This window comes from Crinia signifera, chromosome 7, assembly GCF_055691185.1.
Source record: "Crinia signifera chromosome 7, ASM5569118v1, whole genome shotgun sequence".
Lineage (NCBI taxonomy): Eukaryota > Metazoa > Chordata > Amphibia > Anura > Myobatrachidae > Crinia > Crinia signifera.
In genome coordinates this window covers 122,801,739-122,822,912 of record NC_139223.1, presented here as the reverse complement: position 1 = coordinate 122,822,912, position 21,174 = coordinate 122,801,739, and the positions used below count along the sequence as shown (strand labels likewise).

General features: G+C 42.8%; 1 protein-coding gene across 1 annotated transcript in view; it reads right to left on the bottom strand.

The window, feature by feature from the left end:
• Positions 1 to 1,111: 1,111 nt before the first annotated feature.
• Positions 1,112 to 21,174, bottom strand: part of LOC146021230 (keratin, type II cytoskeletal 8-like) — a 42,120-nt gene continuing 22,057 nt past the window's right edge. The window contains exons 4-10 of the mRNA XM_083155025.1: positions 18,598 to 18,693; positions 17,726 to 17,890; positions 9,235 to 9,360; positions 8,493 to 8,713; positions 8,252 to 8,301; positions 3,036 to 3,224; positions 1,112 to 1,353 (exon numbers count right to left, since the gene is read on the bottom strand). Of these exons, the coding sequence (XP_083011151.1) occupies positions 1,112 to 1,353; positions 3,036 to 3,224; positions 8,252 to 8,301; positions 8,493 to 8,713; positions 9,235 to 9,360; positions 17,726 to 17,890; positions 18,598 to 18,693 (1,089 nt within the window). The remainder of the gene's footprint in view (positions 1,354 to 3,035; positions 3,225 to 8,251; positions 8,302 to 8,492; positions 8,714 to 9,234; positions 9,361 to 17,725; positions 17,891 to 18,597; positions 18,694 to 21,174) is intronic.

Here is a 21,174-nt window from a genome sequence, read left to right as displayed (position 1 = left end):
TACACAGCAGCACTGAGGGAGACAGCCCTAGCAAATAAAATAATTAATTACAGCACAGTTCACCAGAGGTAGACCGCACAGAGGAGACAGTAGTACTACAAGTACACAGTTAGACTGTTGTCCTAAGCTGAGAACAGAGTACACAGCAGCACTGAGGGAGACAGCCCCAGCAAATAAAATAATCAATTACAGGCAGCACAGCACACCAGAGGTAGACCGCACAGAGGAGACAGTAGTACTACAAGTACACAGTTAGACTACTACACAGCAGCACTGAGAGACAGCACCAGCGATTGCAAAAGCTCAAGGACAAGCTCAAGTTTAAGCCCCAGCAGCAGCACCAACACACCCTCTCCCAACCCACTACTTAACTGGAGTGAAGATGGCGGGGGCGCGGCAGCTGCTTATAAAGCCTCGCGAAATCCGACGCCGGGAGATGACGTTCTAATCACGCGGACGGACCGAGTCAGGCGGGAATCTCCGAGCGCTGCTCGGAATCGGGCTCGGAATGATGACGTCCGTGGGGGCTCGGATCTCTGATATCCGAGCCCGCACATCTCTAATTGTATGGATGGCCAATTTGGGGTTAACCATTGGCATAAATACCCCTATGTGGCAAAAACTTTCTATGTGTCTTTTAAGGATGTTTAATTTGTTTTTATTTAAAAACAAGAAAACTTTATAAAATAGTTGTCTCAGTTAGGTGGAGCTATAAACAGCACCCAGACATTATTAAACTATTAAATCTAATATACTCAGTGATTTAAAGTTAATATACACAATCCATCTCTCCCAAAGATAAAATATGTGCAGATAGAATTAGATTTGGGTGGGGTTTTTCTTCAAAGTGAGATCCATATTGCAGTGTAGAAATAAAGCAGTCAGTATTTTCCTGCACAGAAACAAAATAACTCACCCAAATCTAATTCTCTCTGCACATGTTACATCTACCCCCCCCCCCCCCCCCTGCATTGCACATGGCTTTGTCCATTTGAGAAGGAATTTGTCTCCAAGAGTGAACCAAAATAAGGCCCAGTGTATAATATGGAGGTAAATGCTAGGGACTGTGGGGGTGGAACAGCCAGGGCCGTCTTACCCATTGGGCACAGATCTAGGGGCCCACCCCAATGGTAAAGACGGTGGGTGTTCGGGCGGCCCAGAAGGCTGTAGGACCACGATGACTGCTCACTACGGTGGCCAGTAGGACCTCCCATGTTCCAGCCACCGGGGTCTGCGGGCGCCAGGGGTTAATTTGTTCTGTCTGCAGCTGCTTGTGCCTGACTGCGGCGCACTGAACCGCCGTGAGGAGAGCTTGGATGGCCCTGGCCACATAGCTGAGTGTGTGAAGAAGTTCTGATGACAGCATAAGGAGCGCAATAGAGAAGCAGGTTGGAATGTGCTGCTTGAGGTGGGGGAAGGGGGGCAGCCACACGTGGGGGGAGAGCTGCATTAGTTGATATAAATGTCTGGGGAGGGGAAGAGTAAGATCAGAGTGAGAGCTGCGTTGGATATGGCATCAGGAGGAGAGCTGCATGAGGGGCAGAGCTTTGTCGGGTATGGCATCAGGGGGGAGAATTGCATCAGGGCAGGGCTGCGTCTGCAATGGCATCAGGGGAGACCTGGGGGTATATAATTAATTTAATTTCCCTGATGCCATGGGGGGTCCAGTAAATTAGTTTGCCCGGGGGGAGCAAAATTTATAGTTACACCACACTGGTCCAGTAAATTAGTTTGCCCGGGGGCCCTCACCAGGGCTGCCAAAAGAAATCCTGGGCCCCGGTACATCAACTTCCAGGGGCCCCCATGGGGGGGGGGGGGGGTTGTGACCACGGCATGTTAAGGGCGTGTATAGCACATGAGAAGAACCCACTCACAGAAGTGTGGCATGCATGCCTCCCAGCAGCTGGGTCATAAGTATTTTATATATATATATATATATATATATATATATATATATATATATATATATATATATATATAGCTTAAGGCTGGGGTAGCCAACTCCAGTCCTCGAGAGCTACCAACAGTTAATGTTTTCCAGCTCTCCTCACAGAATCACAAGTGAAGTACTTACTTACCTCCACCTGTGGATCTTTTCAAATGTTTCAGCTAGTAATGAGTGCACCTTTGCAGCAGCTAGGTTGTCTGGAAAATGGGCACTGTTGGTAGCTCTTGAGGACCGTGGTTGGCTACCACTGGCTTAAGGGGATGCGGCGGCACTCAGAATGAAGACACAGCAGGCCACCAACAGTTTCAAAGCCACAAGGCTCCTTTATCAAGGTGCTTTAGAGAACACACATATATATATATATATATATATATATATATATATATATATATATATATATATATATATATATAACCATCCAATGGAAAAAGCACTCTGGAGACTTGGTAAATGCAAAAAACGTCTGTATTAAGGAAACTTTGAACGTTTTCAGGACCTCAGTCCCTTCATCAGAAAAAATCCTACAGCACAGATAGACACAAACACCCCCCTTCATATACCCCTATATATATAAAATCCTCCAAAGATGGCAGCACTCGGTCAGACTTCTTTAAAAATGTCCCTTATTGCTGCTGTCTTTGGATGAAAATATTTTATATTTGTATATACAGCATATATACATACAGATCCTTTTTACTGTAGATTTTTGTGCAGCCTACAAAACGCCTTTGCCTTTGCTTTATATCATATACTGGATATATATATATATATATATATATATATATATATATCGGTTTCAAACAGGCAGCGGCACTCCACGGTTTGGTGTAGTCAAAAAGACTTTTTGACTACACCAAACCGTGGAGTGCCGCTGCCTGTTTGAAACCGATCTCTATACATGTATCCGGAAGGCACCCACGTAAGTTGCATCTAATAGGGGAGAGTGCCGGACTGAAACAAAAGTCTATATATATATATATATATATATATATATATATATATATATATATATTAGTGTGTGGGTGGCCTGGCACTCCCAACAAAATTAACAGCGATTCCGGTGCCCTCACTAAAACAATTTGCATACGCTGTAGGACGCTGTTTGCACTCAGGACAAAATATGTGCTGACACTTGGAGACGTATTCTCGTAGTCTCCAAGTGTCAGCGCATATTTTGTCCTGAGTGAGTCCACTATTATGTCGGCACTCCACCTTTCCAAGGTAGTGGAACTGGTGTACTCCAGAAGTCTATACAGGTAATCCAATGAAGGAGGCACTGGCACACAAGGAATTATGCAGAAATTACTGTATTAGCGCCTAGCCAGCGCCTTTCAGGGTCTCTCTTGTCCTCAGGGCGATACAGAATAAATATACACACAAAAAGATATTCACTTACCCCTATAAATACCCCCACTGTAGTCCCATCTCTCCATCCCCGCCAGGCTCCCGGGTCCGACCTACCGGAAGTGCTTTGCACCGTACTTCCAATAGGAAGTAAGGACACACTCACCCGAGTTCCACTGATCACCCTCCGCGTTCCACAGACCGGCAGTACCAAGCTACATCATAAAAGTGGATCCAAGGCACTCATTCACTGGGGTTTAAAATCGCCTCTTCTGTTACAGCTGGGTGCCGTGGATCCGCCTGTCATGAGCTGGGTACTGCCAGCCTGTGGAATGCGGAGGGGGAGCAGTGGAATGAATGCGAGTGTGCCCTGACTTCCTACTGTGCGCGATACGGGAAGTATGGTGCCAAGCACTTTTAGTATGATGGACCCAGGTGCCCAGTGGAGACTACAGTGGGGGTATTTATATGGGAAATGTAATGTCTTTTTGAGTGTATACAGTATTTATGCTGTATCGCCCTGAGGACGGGGGAGACCCTGCAAGTGCTAGGTGCTAATACAGTCATTTCTGCATAATTGCTAGTGTGCTTTCTTCATTGGATTATCAATATATAGATATATATCTATAGATATATATCTATAGATATATATATATATATATATAATTTGAGATAGATATATATATATATACTGTATATCTATATATCTATAGATATATATCTATATATTGATGATCCAATGATGAAGGCACATATATACATTTATATGGAGAACAATTTAGTATTAAGAAAGGCAGGGCAGAACAAAAATGCACTTACAGGGCAGGACTCGAGTCAGACAGTAGATTCAGGATCTCCTCCGGCTCCAGCCACCCTGACACATGCCGCGCGTGCACCTGACCTTTGACCTTCCCCTCGCTCTCACTTCAAGTGTTGTGAAAGCAGCTGCAGTCTGCAGACACACAGAGTTTCTCTGCAGACGCTCCGCAGCAGTGGATGGGGCCTCTGTCACTGTCTGCAGACTGCAGCACACAGTGAGTGAAAGTGACACAGGCTGCCGCTGCTGATCCGCTCTCACTGGCCAGCCGCCACCAACCCTTCTCCCGCCCACGCTGCTGCTACACCGCTGCCATTAAAAAAAATTGTAAGTGTGACTATCCCCTGGCCCGGGCCCCCCTGACAGGCCCGGGCCCAGGTAAAATGTACCCGCCCCCCCTGCCTCTTGGCGGCCCTGGCCCTCACTACTGTTAAGACGACCCTGGGAACAGCATGCAGCTGACTGAGTGGACCAGATCAGACACAAGGTCCATGGTCAGACTTGTTAGGCAGGGAAGATCCCTGCTAGGACCCACTACCTGACAGACCAACAGCTCCTTTACTTGTGCAAACGTACTGTCAGGCGTGCGGCAGCAGTAGTAGAGTGCATTGGAGATACAAATAATTAAGGAGTAAGTAAAATACTATAGGGTTCCTAGGGAGGAATTCACATGTATTATTATACTGATACAGAAAAAATAGTAGCGCTAAACAAGATAAAATTTAATAAGAATTGAATATATCATAAAAATAGTAATAAAGCACAATATAATAAACAATAAAGCACTGGCACCTGTTGAGCTACCTATTAACATGGGTCCATTCCTAGTAACACCGCCAATAATTTTGGAGATATCCGGATACAGTTCAAGACCTGTTGAAGCTCAAGGTGAGCTGTATATTTACCGCAGGGAAATGTCCAGTTGAAGATTTTTAATCCTTTTCAAGGAAAGCAATAACTGCAGACAAGCTTTGATAAAGCTGTACCTTGTTACAGCGAACCGCGTCAGTCGTAAGGCACTTTGGCGACCTTCTTGCTACCCCCACTACCATTTGGTTCCAGACCAGCTGTTACCGGAGCTCATTATCTACAAAAAGTACCCGCAAAAACATCTTGGGAACTCCACCATTTTCCATCTGAAGACATCTGCAGTTATTGCTTTCCTTGAAAAGGATTAAAAATCTTCAACTGGACATTTCCCTGCGGTAAATATACAGCTCACCTTCAGCTTCAACAGGTCTTGAACTGTATCCGGATATCTCCAAAATTATTGGCGGTGTTACTAGGAATGGACCCATGTTAATAGGTAGCTCACCAGGTGCCAGTGCTTTATTGTTTATTATATTGTGCTTTATTACTATATTTATGATATATTAAATTCTTATTAAATTTTATCTTGTTTAGCACTACTATTTTTTCTGTACCTTTTTTCTGAAGAGATTCACACCCCCTTCCCTAGTAGCCGCTCCACAATACATCCCATCACAAGCACCTAATAGGTCGTTCTTACGACCATCCTCCTTTTTTTTATTATTATACTGACACAAATGTTTCATCCAGGACCTGACAAACGGTGTTGTAACTCGGAAAACTCATCTTTGGTGGTAAATAAAGTTTAAGGATTTGAAAATGTTGTTTTCTTTATATACTGAAAATTTTGTTTTCTTTATATACTAAAAATCAATAAGTTTTACAGCAACTTTTTTTTACATTATTTATAGATAGGAGAAAAGTCGTTTCCATTTTGTCATACTATGTTAGTAGTCTCTGATTGTAAGGGGTGGTAGGGGGGTCTTGGCCCTTGGTGTGTTTATATTTCAGGCATTGTGTTCCAAATAACAGGAAATCTAATCTGGAAAACACTATGGGCCCGATTCTGTGTTGCTCACAAAGTGACTGATGTGAGTATATATAGGGCTAAAGGAGGAATCGGTAGGGCTTAAAGTGAGACACACTTGTGCGCGACTGCAGCATTGCCACCCAGAAATGTCCTTTTCACCCAAACAGAGCCAGGCAAGATCATTCCAACACAGAATCAACTGGAGATACTTATAAATTCCCTGCTGTGCCATGGCCGTATGCTTAAACTCGCTATTTGCCAAACATATAGAGTGGTATTCACTATCGCCGGTTTGGGGGTTTGTACGGCGTGGATGGCTTTTTCTCCCCCAAAAAAGCCATCTTCTCCGTCACACCTTCTCGCTATGTTCAATGTGAGGGACAAATCCTCGCCATGAGAGGCTGGCGAGGATTCCCTTAAATGGCGAGGTTCACCGCAAATGCAGCAAGTCCACCACATTTTGTGGTGAGCATCGCCATTTTAATAGCCACACTCACCGTTTCCACCTTGCCTCAGGGAACAGGCGAGGAGGCAAACAGTGAGTGAACCAGATTTGTTGAATACCCTGACGGTGAGCTATTGGCACTTCTCTGTGCTGATAGCTCACTGTCCGGGCATTGAATACAGCTCATAAAGTGCAGGGTCTGACTCGGAGTCATGCCATATATGCCAGGCAGGGCTAAAAGTGGTCATGCAGAGGTGGGAGAACTCATTTCTCTATGCCACCTAATTACCCCCCTCCCCCCATTAGGCAGAGACAGGGCAAGTGGTAGGGTTTTTGGCATCCCCCTGCAAACTAGAATGCTTTTCTGTGAGAATTACTGTTCAGGGCCAAAGTGGAGGTTAGAATGTTCCACCTCACCATTAGAGGTGGTGGAACTCAGTTCCACCCCTTCCCCCTCACTTTAACCCTTGATGCCAGGTAATCTGTATAACAGACTGTGGACTAGTATGCAGAGGCGTACCTAGATAATCGTGGGCCCCATAGCAAAAGTTTGTAAGGGCCCCCTATTTAGCAAAAGATGGCCCCCTTCAGCTCTGGGTCCCATAGCTGCTGCACCCCCTGCACCTATGGTAGTTATGCCCCTTGCTAGTATGTCAGTGATATCTCAACACTTCTCTGTGAATATCAGTCTAAACATCTCTATAAATCCAGCTACAGAACCTCACCCTTTTTATTCAAACAGAAAGACACCAATTTACACATATAAAAAGACAAATAAATTGCACTCATGTTAATGGAACCCGGATGCTGAAAACTATAAGGCCCATAAATACATAGAGCACAAAGTCAGCCTGAGGTCACTTAGATGGTTTGGCTGCAGAACAGAGATACGTGTCTAAGTGCTGATCCTAACTAAGCATATGAACACATATCTACCCAGCGGGGTTAATAAGAAGAACAAACATAAAACAAATATATTTGTGAACCCAGCAAAATTAGGGTTAGATAAACTAAGGAGGCAGGAAAAAAGATCTATTTGTAAATAAGGATGGGCTGCTAATTTGCACAGCCCTTAGTACACCTGGGTTTTTCTTGACACTCACAGAAAACGTCAGATTACCACTCTGAAACGCCGGCTTTCTGTCAATCAACTTGCGTACAGCCAACGACGGCCTCTTGCATGCAAACTATGAACCCTATGCGTGCACAGTCATTCGATTATCACCTGGGAATTTGCAGCCGTGTGATCAGGTCTGAATAACCAACCAATTATTTCTCAACTGTCATTTTTCAAACACACTCCGTAAAATGGTAGTTAGAAGCTGATTGAGGGGTACATCTCTCCCTTAAGCCGTGTACACATGGGACTCAGTCCCAGTGACTTCGGCTGAGCCCCGTGTGTGCATCAAGATGTAGTTAAGCCATCAGAGAGATGGCTAACTACATCCTGCCAGCCCCGGGAACCGCAGGGCCAAATACACTGTGTAGCAAAAAAAATTCTTGTCTGCACTATTTGGCCGGGCGATAGCATGTTGAGGGGCCGCACATCACTATCGCCCATTGGGGCGATTCAGACAAACCTTCTACTTCACTTTGACCGATGATTTAGTCAAAGTCACTTAGCAGAATCACCCCATGTGTACACCCCTTTAGTGTGGGCAGAATGCTTGTATCTTGTCCAAAGACAGTTTGTCCACAGCTTTATTGAATGAGCTTTGACTTTATGTGTTGTAGGTAACAAGGTCCTGTATTATGTCCAACTACTTATATAAGTGAGTTCCACTTTTATATAATATATCTTAAAATGAACCACATGGGACGAATTAACTAAATCTGTACAAAAGGTTTTATACTCACACAACTTGTCTATAGCACTGAGCTTGGGGCTTGGAGCGTGATTGTTCAACCTAAAAGAAAAGCAATGTGATTATTATATAGAGAATACTAAGCCTATCACCTACATAGAGCCGGCAGATGGACATTTCCTAGCATTTTAACAATTCTACTATATGATGTCTAACAAAATATCAGTAATGCCAGAGAAGGAGACTTGCCCTATGTAAGTATGCAATCCTCATTTCTCCTGCTGTTTTCTCACCTGTTTTCCTCTCCTTCCAGCAGTTTCCGGTAAGTGGCGATCTCAATGTCCAGCGCCAACTTGGTGTTCATGAGGTCCTGGTATTCTCGCACCTTGCTGGCCATGTCCTGCTTTGCCTTCTTTAGAGCTTCTTCCAGGTCTTGTGCATGAGTCTTACCATTCTGGAGAACCTGCTCGCCATTCTCCTCAGCGTGGGTGATGCCGCTCTCCAGGTTGGCCCTCTGAGGAGTCATTATAACATAATTCTTTATTGTCTTTGTCAAATGAAATATAGCTGGACATTGCTATTTTGGTTGTCTGCAAGTGCAACTGACTGACTGATATTTGTTGCTGACACATTTCTGGTACTGTATCACTTCAGAAATGTTATGATGTACAATTGTGACTTTATAATGCCCATATCTAGTTGGGGGTCTATGATCTTTGGTTTCTAATTATACATACTTTCTACTGATGATCCCAATCCATTATTTTGCGGGTTTAATATACAGGGTGATTTTGGCTTAAAACTAATTGTGACTTGAAAACCAGTGCTGGTGGCTGCCAATCATAATATATGTGCACAAACAGAAGCAAATCCTGTCCCTCACCAGATAACTGTGACATATAAACACAATGTACTTAATTTAATATATTTTTTCTAAATTTCTCAATAAGAAACATTCGCCCTAGGGGTGCCTTGAAAACATTTTGATGCTCTAGGGTGCCGTGATTCAAAAAAGTTTGGGAAACACTGCAGTACCTGATTTTTTAGTGCCTCATTGTCACTGTTGACGCGTTGTATCATCCGGTGTAGATCAGCCAACTCCCCCTTCATGGCCTTTAACTCATCATTGGTGCGTTTTGCCTGATTAACCATATCATCAATCTGCAAGCAAGAAGTTGTAAAGATGAGCTAATACAGTAAAAGCACCAATATTTGTACATTTCTGTGACACAAATGTTACTTAGAAAGGGGGGGATTTTGGAGTAAATTGCGCTGCTGTTTTTAAACAGATAAATAAAACAATAGACACACTATTGGGTGGTACAAGATGAATGAAGGATGGACACACTGTTTAAATTTAAATTATTTTATATGAAAAATAGAAAAAAGATATATATAAAAAATAGCATGACATTTACAAACATAAATTTAATAAAACAATTTCATAATTGGATGTAGTTATATATATAAACAATACACCAATTTGTGATATCCGATTGAATAGAAATTATCAAGGATCGTTGGCAGCAGACACTTAGTAGTTCACTGGGCTATAATAAATTTATGAAATATTCACTTTTTGTAAATAAGAGAGTCCAGGACTGAAAGTCTTAATTATGGACAATTGCAGCAGTGATAATAAGAACAAAGGTATTTCACATATGCTCACCCTTGGATATAGAGGATTAAACTTGGAATTTCTCCAGCGCTCAGTTGTCAAGTTGCGTTATGGCACTGATGTCTTTGCTGATAAAAAAGCTTTAGATGCTCCTCTCGGCTTATGCCGGTGTAGCCAGCCAGTGGTTAGGTATAGATTGTACCTTCGCTTGCCACGGCGGAGAAGGAGATATTGTGTGGTGTGGATATCCAAGTTTCTCTGGTGCAGAGTAAACGTCCTCGGTGGAACAGCTGATGGCCGGCAGCGTGTGGGGGATCCGCTGCACTTCAGCTGGGGGATGAGGCTGAGAAGCGATGGTATGGCAACAGGTAACTACCTGTGTTAATAACGAAGCGGCTTGTCAGCGCCGCGTACCTGCGGCTGGGGATGAAGCCGGCGTATAGCTGCAGATAGCCTGTGGCGTGTGCAGGCTGTGCGGGTGTTGTTGTAGCAGCTGGCACGGTCCAGAGGTGAGCGGGGACGCCGCACTGATGCCGGCCAGGTGATAGAGGTGCACGGCAGTGGCGGGCTCCAGAGGGATGTTCAAATCAACGTGTAGCGGTAATGGAGCGGCAGCGTGTAGAGAGCTGCGCTTCTGTTGTAGAATGACAAGTGTCTGCTTGCGTGGATCAGGTAAGTATGACGTCAACGCGTTTCGTCCCCTTCAGTCAAGTGGGAACTTTTTCAAGACGGATGGTGTGTCAGTCTATGGAAGCTTTATTTAAAGGGAGGTGATTGGCTTTAATTGACTAATTGCAATCACTCACAACAGGTGATATTTCACCTCATCGGATATCTGTTTGTACATAGTAACTGTTGCGACCATGCTTAAATAGCATGGCCATTTGTAACATAAAAGCAATAAACAGTGTGTCCTTTAACTTAAATTCATTAATCCAATATAGTGCGGCATTATACCTATCATAATAAAAATATTTACATATATATGGATAGAAAAGTCTAATTTCTTGTCACAAGGAAAAGATGTAGACCCAAAATATGTAGGATAGACTTATACTCAATAAATTTGTTTAATCAAAAGATCATTGGGTAGGCAACGATGGATGCTCACAATATTATGATTATATATTCTTATACATAGTTTGTATAGGGAGAATTATTATTATATCATCTATGGAGAAGAAATTTATACATAGATAATCTAGATGGAGGAGAGATCATTATATATATATGGGTATGTTTTTCAAAAGAACAATTTTGAATAGATATATAGAAAATTTATATAACAGAAGAAAAAATAATAAAAATAAATATAAAAATTAAAAATTAAAATAAAATGAAAAAATAAAATATGAATAAAAATAGTTGGAGAGTGCGGCATTAATTCTATAATGGGTGTATATTTGCACTGAGAGGTAGTATTAGAGAAAGGAATTTTATATAGTTCTCAAATCTATTCAGGAGAGGAGAAGTCATCTAATTACTTCATATATACATCATTTTATTTAAAGTAATATTTTTAAATATAAACATTCTGATTTGATATGACTATAAATTGGGGAACAACCAAAAGTAATTTTTTATATAGATTCACAGAAATACATATACTTCTTATTTAGGTTTTCTTATTGTACAGTTTAGATTACATTTTTAGATTATATTAGTATATCGATTGAGGTTTTTACAGAAATGACTAATGGTCTCTCAGGGGGTGGAGTAAGTGGGGTCCAGCACACCCGGCATGTCACCCCAAAGGGAGCATGTCAGGTAGATCCCTGTCACTCCGTCCCATGAGAGACAGATGTCGTGGGTAATTATAAAAGGAAACTATTATGATTAATCTAGACAAGTAAAATCAAGAGCCTCATTAAGTCCCTGTGGATTTAAGGTGTCGAGTTTAAAAATCCAAGCTGATTCTGCAAGGCATAATTTTCTATATCTGTCACCTCCTCTTTTTGTCATGATGATTTGTTCTACTCCGGTGACAGACATGCCACTTGGGTCACCTTCATGTTTTGCTAGAAAGTGACGTGGGACACTGTGATTTTGCATTTTCTTGAGGATGTTATTTCTGTGTTCTCTGAAGCGACTTTTTAAACTCCTAGTGGTGCGTCCTACGTACTGGAGTTTACACGAGCACTCCAGCATGTAGACGCAATATGTGGTTTCACAGTTCAAAAATTGTTTAATGGGAAATACTTGTTTATTATGAGTCGATATAATTTCTTTTTTCTTGTTAGACATATATTTGCAAGTAATACAGATATTTCTATTACATTTAAAATTACCAGTAGGTTTGGGGGGAATCCAGGTAGATGACAGATTGGGTTTTGATGAGGGTAACATGCTAGGAGAAATGAAATCCTTTAAATTCTTATTCCTTCTAAAGGTAATTTTGGGGGTAATTTGAGTTTCTTGTAAAATTTTGTCATATGACAATAATTTGAAATTTTCCAATATTATTTTCTTTATTTGCTGGGACTTGTTGTTAAATTTTGAGACAAACGTGATAGTGTTAGTTGTAATGAAATCGTTCTTATTTTGTTTAGGGGCTAGAAGACTTGCTCTTTTTATTGTGTTAACCTGTTTAAGTGCTTCTTGGAGAATAGCTTCAGGGTAACCTCTTCTCCTAAAGTTATTAATCATTACTTCTGCTTGTGCATTATATTCCGAATCTAGTGCACAATTACGGCGGATTCGTAACAATTGATTCTTGGGGATATTGTTTATCCAAGGTTTGTAATGACCGCTTTGAAAATGGAGATAATTATTTGTCCCCACCGGTTTTACATAGTTAGCTGTAAAAACCTCAATCGATATACTAATATAATCTAAAAATGTAATCTAAACTGTACAATAAGAAAACCTAAATAAGAAGTATATGTATTTCTGTGAATCTATATAAAAAATTACTTTTGGTTGTTCCCCAATTTATAGTCATATCAAATCAGAATGTTTATATTTAAAAATATTACTTTAAATAAAATGATGTATATATGAAGTAATTAGATGACTTCTCCTCTCCTGAATAGATTTGAGAACTATATAAAATTCCTTTCTCTAATACTACCTCTCAGTGCAAATATACACCCATTATAGAATTAATGCCGCACTCTCCAACTATTTTTATTCATATTTTATTTTTTCATTTTATTTTAATTTTTAATTTTTATATTTATTTTTATTATTTTTTCTTCTGTTATATAAATTTTCTATATATCTATTCAAAATTGTTCTTTTGAAAAACATACCCATATATATAATGATCTCTCCTCCATCTAGATTATCTATGTATAAATTTCTTCTCCATAGATGATATAATAATAATTCTCCCTATACAAACTATGTATAAGAATATATAATCATAATATTGTGAGCATCCATCGTTGCCTACCCAATGATCTTTTGATTAAACAAATTTATTGAGTATAAGTCTATCCTACATATTTTGGGTCTACATCTTTTCCTTGTGACAAGAAATTAGACTTTTCTATCCATATATATGTAAATATTTTTATTATGATAGGTATAATGCCGCACTATATTGGATTAATGAATTTAAGTTAAAGGACACACTGTTTATTGCTTTTATGTTACAAATGGCCATGCTATTTAAGCATGGTCGCAACAGTTACTATGTACAAACAGATATCCGATGAGGTGAAATATCACCTGTTGTGAGTGATTGCAATTAGTCAATTAAAGCCAATCACCTCACTTTAAATAAAGCTTCCATAGACTGACACACCATCCGTCTTGAAAAAGTTCCCACTTGACTGAAGGGGACGAAACGCGTTGACGTCATACTTACCTGATCCACGCAAGCAGACACTTGTCATTCTACAACAGAAGCGCAGCTCTCTACACGCTGCCGCTCCATTACCGCTACACGTTGATTTGAACATCCCTCTGGAGCCCGCCACTGCCGTGCACCTCTATCACCTGGCCGGCATCAGTGCGGCGTCCCCGCTCACCTCTGGACCGTGCCAGCTGCTACAACAACACCCGCACAGCCTGCACACGCCACAGGCTATCTGCAGCTATACGCCGGCTTCATCCCCAGCCGCAGGTACGCGGCGCTGACAAGCCGCTTCGTTATTGACACAGGTAGTTACCTGTTGCCATACCATCGCTTCTCAGCCTCATCCCCCAGCTGAAGTGCAGCGGATCCCCCACACGCTGCCGGCCATCAGCTGTTCCACCGAGGACGTTTACTCTGCACCAGAGAAACTTAAATATCCACACCACACAATATCTCCTTCTCCGCCGTGGCAAGCGAAGGTACAATCTATACCTAACCACTGGCTGGCTACACCGGCATAAGCCGAGAGGAGCATCTAAAGCTTTTTTATCAGCAAAGACATCAGTGCCATAACGCAACTTGACAACTGAGCGCTGGAGAAATTCCAAGTTTAATCCTCTATATCCAAGGGTGAGCATATGTGAAATACCTTTGTTCTTATTATCACTGCTGCTATTGTCCATAATTAAGACTTTCAGTCCTGGACTCTCTTATTTACAAAAAGTGAATATTTCATAAATTTATTATAGCCCAGTGAACTACTAAGTGTCTGCTGCCAACGATCCTTGATAATTTCTATTCAATCGGATATCACAAATTGGTGTATTGTTTATATATATAACTACATCCAATTATGAAATTGTTTTATTAAATTTATGTTTGTAAATGTCATGCTATTTTTTTATATATATCTTTTTTCTATTTTTCATATAAAAAAATTTAAATTTAAACAGTGTGTCCATCCTTCATTCATCTTGTACCACCCAATAGTGTGTCTATTGTTTTATTTATCTGTTTAAAAACAGCAGCGCAATTTACTCCAAAATCCCCCCCTTTCTATTCTTCTATTTGTGTGAGTCGTGACAGACTCACAGGAGTATATGCTGCAGCTGTATTAACCTAGTTTTATAAAATACATTAGAATTCTCTCTATATTGCCTAGCGCCGGGAAGTGTGTTTTTAGGGTGTTCCCAGCTTTGGGTCTCCCTGCTACATACCCACCCCCCAGTTGTCTCACAAATGTTACTTAGTGCAAAAACAACCCCGGTCCTCGCCCCACTGCCCTTGCAGCCTCTCTCCCCTTGAGCACATGCTGCTTTGTGCTGATCTGGGAGGCTGCTGACATACTTGCCTACTCTACCAGAAATTGACAGGCAGGCCCCGTACCCCCGGAAGAACCTACTGTTCAACCACACCCTGCTCTGTTAGTTCTACAACTATGATACATTTCAAGGCAAATTACATTATATTGGCCCCTAATGACACTAATGACACTAAGGACTAGGGGCGGGATGTATTAATATACATCGCCACCCTTCGCGCCCCCCCTGCCGCGATGCCGCCGCATATGTACTAACATATGCGGCTGGCATCGCGATGCGGTGACGAAGGCCCCCTGCGATACCTGTACTGTGGTGTGCGGGGGGTCTCCGTCACCTCTCTGCCCCCTCCTGCATCCCGCACGCCGGGGACAGCTAAGCAAGCTGTCCCCGGCGCCTCCTCCTCCCCCCTGCAGCCGGAAGGACGTCCGGCTGCTTCGCTAGAGGGAGGAAGGTGTTACCTTCCGGGTCCAGGAGGACCTAGACCAGGTAAGAGAGGGAGGGGGAGAGGGGGGTCGTCGGGTTTTTCGGCGGAGGCGTCGGGCGGCGAAAAGAAGCCCATAGGCTTCTATAGGGTATCGCCACTCAAAGGTGGCAATACCCTACACTGTGGTGACGTGGCGGTCGGGTAATAGTACATAGGAAAATGCGGTAAAACGGGGGTTTTACCGCATTATCCCTTTAGTACATCTCGCCCTAGATGTACTAGATGTACTAAGCTTGAAAAGTGATAAAATGGAGAGTGATAAACCACCAGCCAATCAGATCCTACTTGCATAGGCGAATCTAGGGGGTTTTGTAGCTGAGGGATGGGGCTTTCCAACGAGCCCAGTCCCGTGTCTCTAGCCCCCTGGGAACCGGAGATACTGCCAGGCAAAGCTGGAACAACAGCGCGCACAATATTTCAAATGTCCACTCAGATAGAGGGGACACCAGGAGGGGAGTGGGAGCGTGCTCTGCGCTGCGCTCTGCACCTCACCCCATAGAAGCAGCTGCACCGCTCTCCATCTCTCCCTGCAGCAGCAGCGAAGGCTCATATAAAAATTTACAGTAAGTGGCACTTTTGGGGGCATTGCTTAAGGGATGCTACAAGTGGCGGTATGTGGGGGTATTACGCATAATGTGTGGCTTAATGTGTAAGGGGCATTACAGTGTGCAGCATCATGTGTAAGGGGCATTATGTGTGCAGCATCATGTGTAAGGGGCATTATGTGTGCAGCATCATGTGTAAGGGACATTATGTGTGCAGCATCATGTGTAATGGGTACTATGGTGTGCGGCATCATGTGTAATGGGTACTATGGTGCGCGGCATCATGTGTAATGGGTACTATGGTGCGCGGCATCATGTGTAATGGGTACTATGGTGTGCGGCATCATGTGTAATGGGTACTATGGTGTGCGGCATCATGTGTAATGGGTAGTATGGTGCCATCAAGCAAGAACCCCCTAGCAATGAGCACGTAGGTAAGCAGCACTTATGTGGCAAATATGTAATGGGCATTACGGTTTGTTATATAGTATGTAATGGGCATCATGATGTGTGGCACAATGTGTAATGGGCATTATGGTGTCTGGCCTTATGTGTAATTGGCATTACGGCGTGTGGCTTTATGTGTAATTGGCATTACGGCGTGTGGCTTTATGTGTAATGGGTATTACGGAGTTTGCTAAAATGTGTAATGGGAATTTTTGTGATGCCACGCCTCCTTCCCATGATGCTAAAGGTCCCCTTCCTATTATGTCTAAATCTGGGACCGACCATTACCATAATTCTAGCTTCGCCTATGCCTACTTGTCATTTTTCAAATACAGCCTGTGACATGGCAGGTAGGAGCTGACTGGCTGGTGGTTTATCACTCTCCATTTTGACAATTTTTAAGCTTAGTACATCTGGCACATAGTGCAATGTCCTGCCACCACCTCCAGTCAATGGCACATAATGAATGTTTACATGGACTATGTTGACATTATGGCCATGTCGATGTGATGAATATTACCACTGTTGACATAAAGGGGGAAATTTACCAAAGGAAATTTGTAAAAAAAATAGGTGTATTTGTATCCAGAAATACACTTATTTTTGACATTTACTATGCCGAAAATATGGCTATTCGTATTGATGTGCTATCAATACGAATACAAATTGCCATATTTTCGGGATAGTAAATGTAAAAAAAAAGTGAATTTCTGAATACAAATACACCTATTTTTTACAAATTTCCTTTAGTAAATTTCCCCCAAAATACGCAAACCCTTGATACCTGGGACGGAATGTACCAAGCACTTGCGATATATCCTGCAACCCAACGCAATGGGCAGCTCTCCTAAAAAGTGCTGCTCTGTGTGATTACCACATCAACAAGACTTCTAGGTCTGTGACTTGGGAGTCCCTCTACGCATCCACAGAATGATGCTGGTGGCCGCGATGCATGCCGGGACTGACCTGTGTCGGATCTCTCAAACAGCACTGCGGAGGGAGGCTATTAAGCTACAGCAACTGTTACCCTCCACAATGGAACCCCACTGTTGGGGCTTTAGTTCATTTGGAAATGCAGTAAAAACCCTGAAAAAAGGGTTTTTTACCGCATTTCATCTTTAGCACATCCCACCCATTGTGTTTATGTCTTTCTAAAAGAGCCCTAATCATTTCCTTTTTCAATTGATAAGAAAATATCACATGCTCTCCCATAATTCCAATCTTACACTGGTATCACTGGGCCTCTTACTGTCTACCTCATGTGATAACACAAATCAGATTACAGGCATCAGGAAGAGTCACACGTACCTTGCTCTTGTACCACCTCTCGGCCTCCTGGCGGCTCTTATCTGCCATAGTCTGGTACTGTGCCTTCACCTCATCCATGACATGCTTCATTTCCAAATCACGGTTATTATCTAGTTCTACGGTCACTTTGTCATTGTGCACCTGAGACTGCAGTTCATTAATTTCCTAGAGAGAGGACAACATATAACTATAACTGGGGACACAAATATGCTGGCATTTCAACAAATGTACATATATCTTTCGAATCAGACAAAAATGCCATGGTTAATTTTGAAAATAAGCCCAAGGGTGCCCAACACTGGGCAATGAGACTCATCAGCCTGGTCACGCAGAAGGTGTGTCTCTGTCATGACTGACCATTCACACACAAGTCTGAAAGATCTGGACAGTCAGATCATAGAAGGCACTGCACAGTGTGGCAGTCCAATCAGATTTACTACTCCCCAAAGGTGTAACTACCATAGGTGCAGGGGGTTCAGCTGCTATGGGGCCCAGAGCTGAGAGGGGCCCACTTTGCCTGTCAAATTATCATGTGTTGTATACATTTGTCAGCATAAGGTGATAAATAGGGGCCCTTACAAACTTTTGCTATGGGGCCCACATGTATCTAGTTACGCCACTGCTAGTCCCCTCATCAGCAGCTGAGAGACAACAGTAGATCTTTAGGCCCATACAGACTGGAATTTGTGGCCAAAAAAACTCAGTGTGCGAAGCCCTATGCAAATTGTTTTGGGAGTACAAATATGAATGTATTCTTAAGTTATTCTCATTTGGGATAAATAACTCTTGTAAATTTTTTACCCACTGCACACAGAAAAAAAATTGCAATTACAATGTAGTACTGCGGATATGTATATATTATATTACATTACCTCCTTGTACAGCTGTTTCAGATAGTCTATCTCATCTGTGAGGCTCTCTAGCTTGGATTCATTGTCCACCTTGTGGAGGTAGGTGTCATCAAGGTCCTTAGAGAACATAAATACAGGGACACTTCAGTAAAGAGATCATCCTGAGAATCAGACTGGGTACAGTCAGTGATTGTTATGGCGTTGCAGCCATGGCATCTTTTATGGGCATCCTTCACCCACACAATCAAAGCAGTCAAATGGAGAACAAGCCGAATGCAGGTAAAGATGTGTGTTTCTCAGGGGACCAGGCTTTTCATCGATTTGCCTTGCACATTAAAGGGTTACTTGTTGGTGGGTCTATTCAGCAACCAGTGCTATGTATACACCCTCAGAGCTTTGTTTATTTTTGCATCTAAATAAAGCATTTTTACAATGTTTCTAATTGCTAATATAGATATCTCTAAAAAGTTTAGAGAACAAGGGGGAACCTCGTAGTGCATTAAAAGACAATTTGCAGTCATAAAAACAGATCAAAGGCTTTCGTACCAAAGGTAGCGTTCATAATACGCCAGGACTTTACCCTACGTGCTCCGAAGATGATAGTGGCATCGTGTATTCTTCATGTCATGTGAAAGAAACCGCTGCACTGTCCATGTTATGTGTGGTTTTTAATGCTGCTGAACCTGCAGTGTTATGACCACCACCATTTGTACACAAGCTTTTGATCTATTTTTATGACTGTATATTAAATTGTCTTTTAATGCTCTTTTAGGCTTCCACTTGTTCTTGCAACTTTTAGACACATTGAATTATTTTAGACACGTGAATACAGAATATTGTGGCCAATTGTTGAATTAAGGAGCATAATTGCTGTGAAATTCACTGAGACCTGTGAACCCGAAATGGATTCCCCGCAGCCTAACCCTAAGTCCCCCACTAGTGCCTAAACCTACCACCCACCCCCCCTTCCCAAGCCACCCGCTATCACACCCCGAATACTCACTGGGGGTTATACTGGTTCACGCGCAAAGGCAAATTCACTCTCTAATGGACAAAACCATGTGCACTGCAGGGGGGCAGATGTAACATGTGCAGAGAGAGTTAGATCTGGGTGCACTTTTTGCTTCAAACTAATATGTATATTGCAATGTAAAAATAAAGCAGCCAGTATTTACCCTGCACAGAAACAAAATAACACCCATATCTAACTCTCTCTGCACATGTTCGGTACACTGAATGGCGGCATCCTGACCTCCATGAATTTAACTGCCATGATACTGACCGCATCCTAGCAGCGGGTCAAGTGGGATAGGGAGCAGGGCTTAGCAGGCTGCCAGGGGTGTAACTAAGGGCCTTATTCTGGGTCATTCACCCCCCCCCCCCCCGGACGTTTGCACAGGGGAGGGATGTTTTACTACTGTGCATGCGCATTTCTGCGCATGTGCATACGCTTGGTGTGAGCGGGCATGACAAACTGCTAGTTTGCTGTCCTGTTCACACCCACCAGTGCAGGAAGGGGGCATGGGGTGGCAGCAATGGGCTGTGCCCATGGGAATGCACAGCACTTCATGGGTGTTCCCATGAAACTACTGGGTGTTCCCATGGAAATTCGGCAGAGATACGGCTGCTGGGGACGGGCAGCTGACATTACTGGGAGCACACAATGCTACGACACCAGAGAGTGCAAAACATCCAATCGCAGCCGTGCGGGAAACTTGCCAAACGAGGGGGGGTTGGCTGTACAAGAGGTGTTAAATCCATGCCATCCCTTTTATCCCACCATCAATGAAAAACCCATCAACCATCTCTGGCAAACCATTGATTGGAACACTGGGCGGACTTCTCGTCAGGCGCCATCTTTTTTGCCGTGATGGCTTGCACCTGAACGAGGAGGGGGGTGCGGTGCTGGGGGGAAGGATGGTTAGAGGGTTGGAGGAGATTTTAAACTAGGCGACGGGGGCAGCAAGACATTATGGGACCATCAGGGAGAGAAGCCGGACTGGGATCAGGAATCATATGGGGGAAGGAGATGGGGGGGGGGGGGACGGAGACATAGACAAAGTCCTGGGACATAACAAGGGTATAATCGGGGGTAACTCTCAGGGTGCATCAGGAATGTCATGTAATAAAATGTTATGTTGTAACAGTCACGTTACCCCATTACAGTTCTTAGGTACAGATGATCTTAGTATACGGGAAGGAGGGAATGACAGAGGAAGAATTCCCAGAACTATAAAGAGGGCAGGCAGTGTGCATGGTGGGGAGGCCTGTAAAGAGTCTATTGAAGGGGAGAGGGGAAAGAGGAAGCTAGTAAAGAATTCAAATGGGTCCTGGGGTGAAACTAATCACAATATTAGAGCCATATCTAAAAATAAACATCAATTAAAATGCTTACTGGCTAATGCAAGAAGCTTAGTGAGTAAAATCGGGGAGCTAGAAACGGTGATCAGTAGGCACGACTACGACATCATTGGTATTACAGAAACATGGTGTAATGAGTCGCATGACTAGGCATTAAACATGGAGGGATATACACTCTACAGGAAAGACAGGGAAAATAGAAGGGGCGGGGGTGTGTGCCTATATGTAAATAATAAG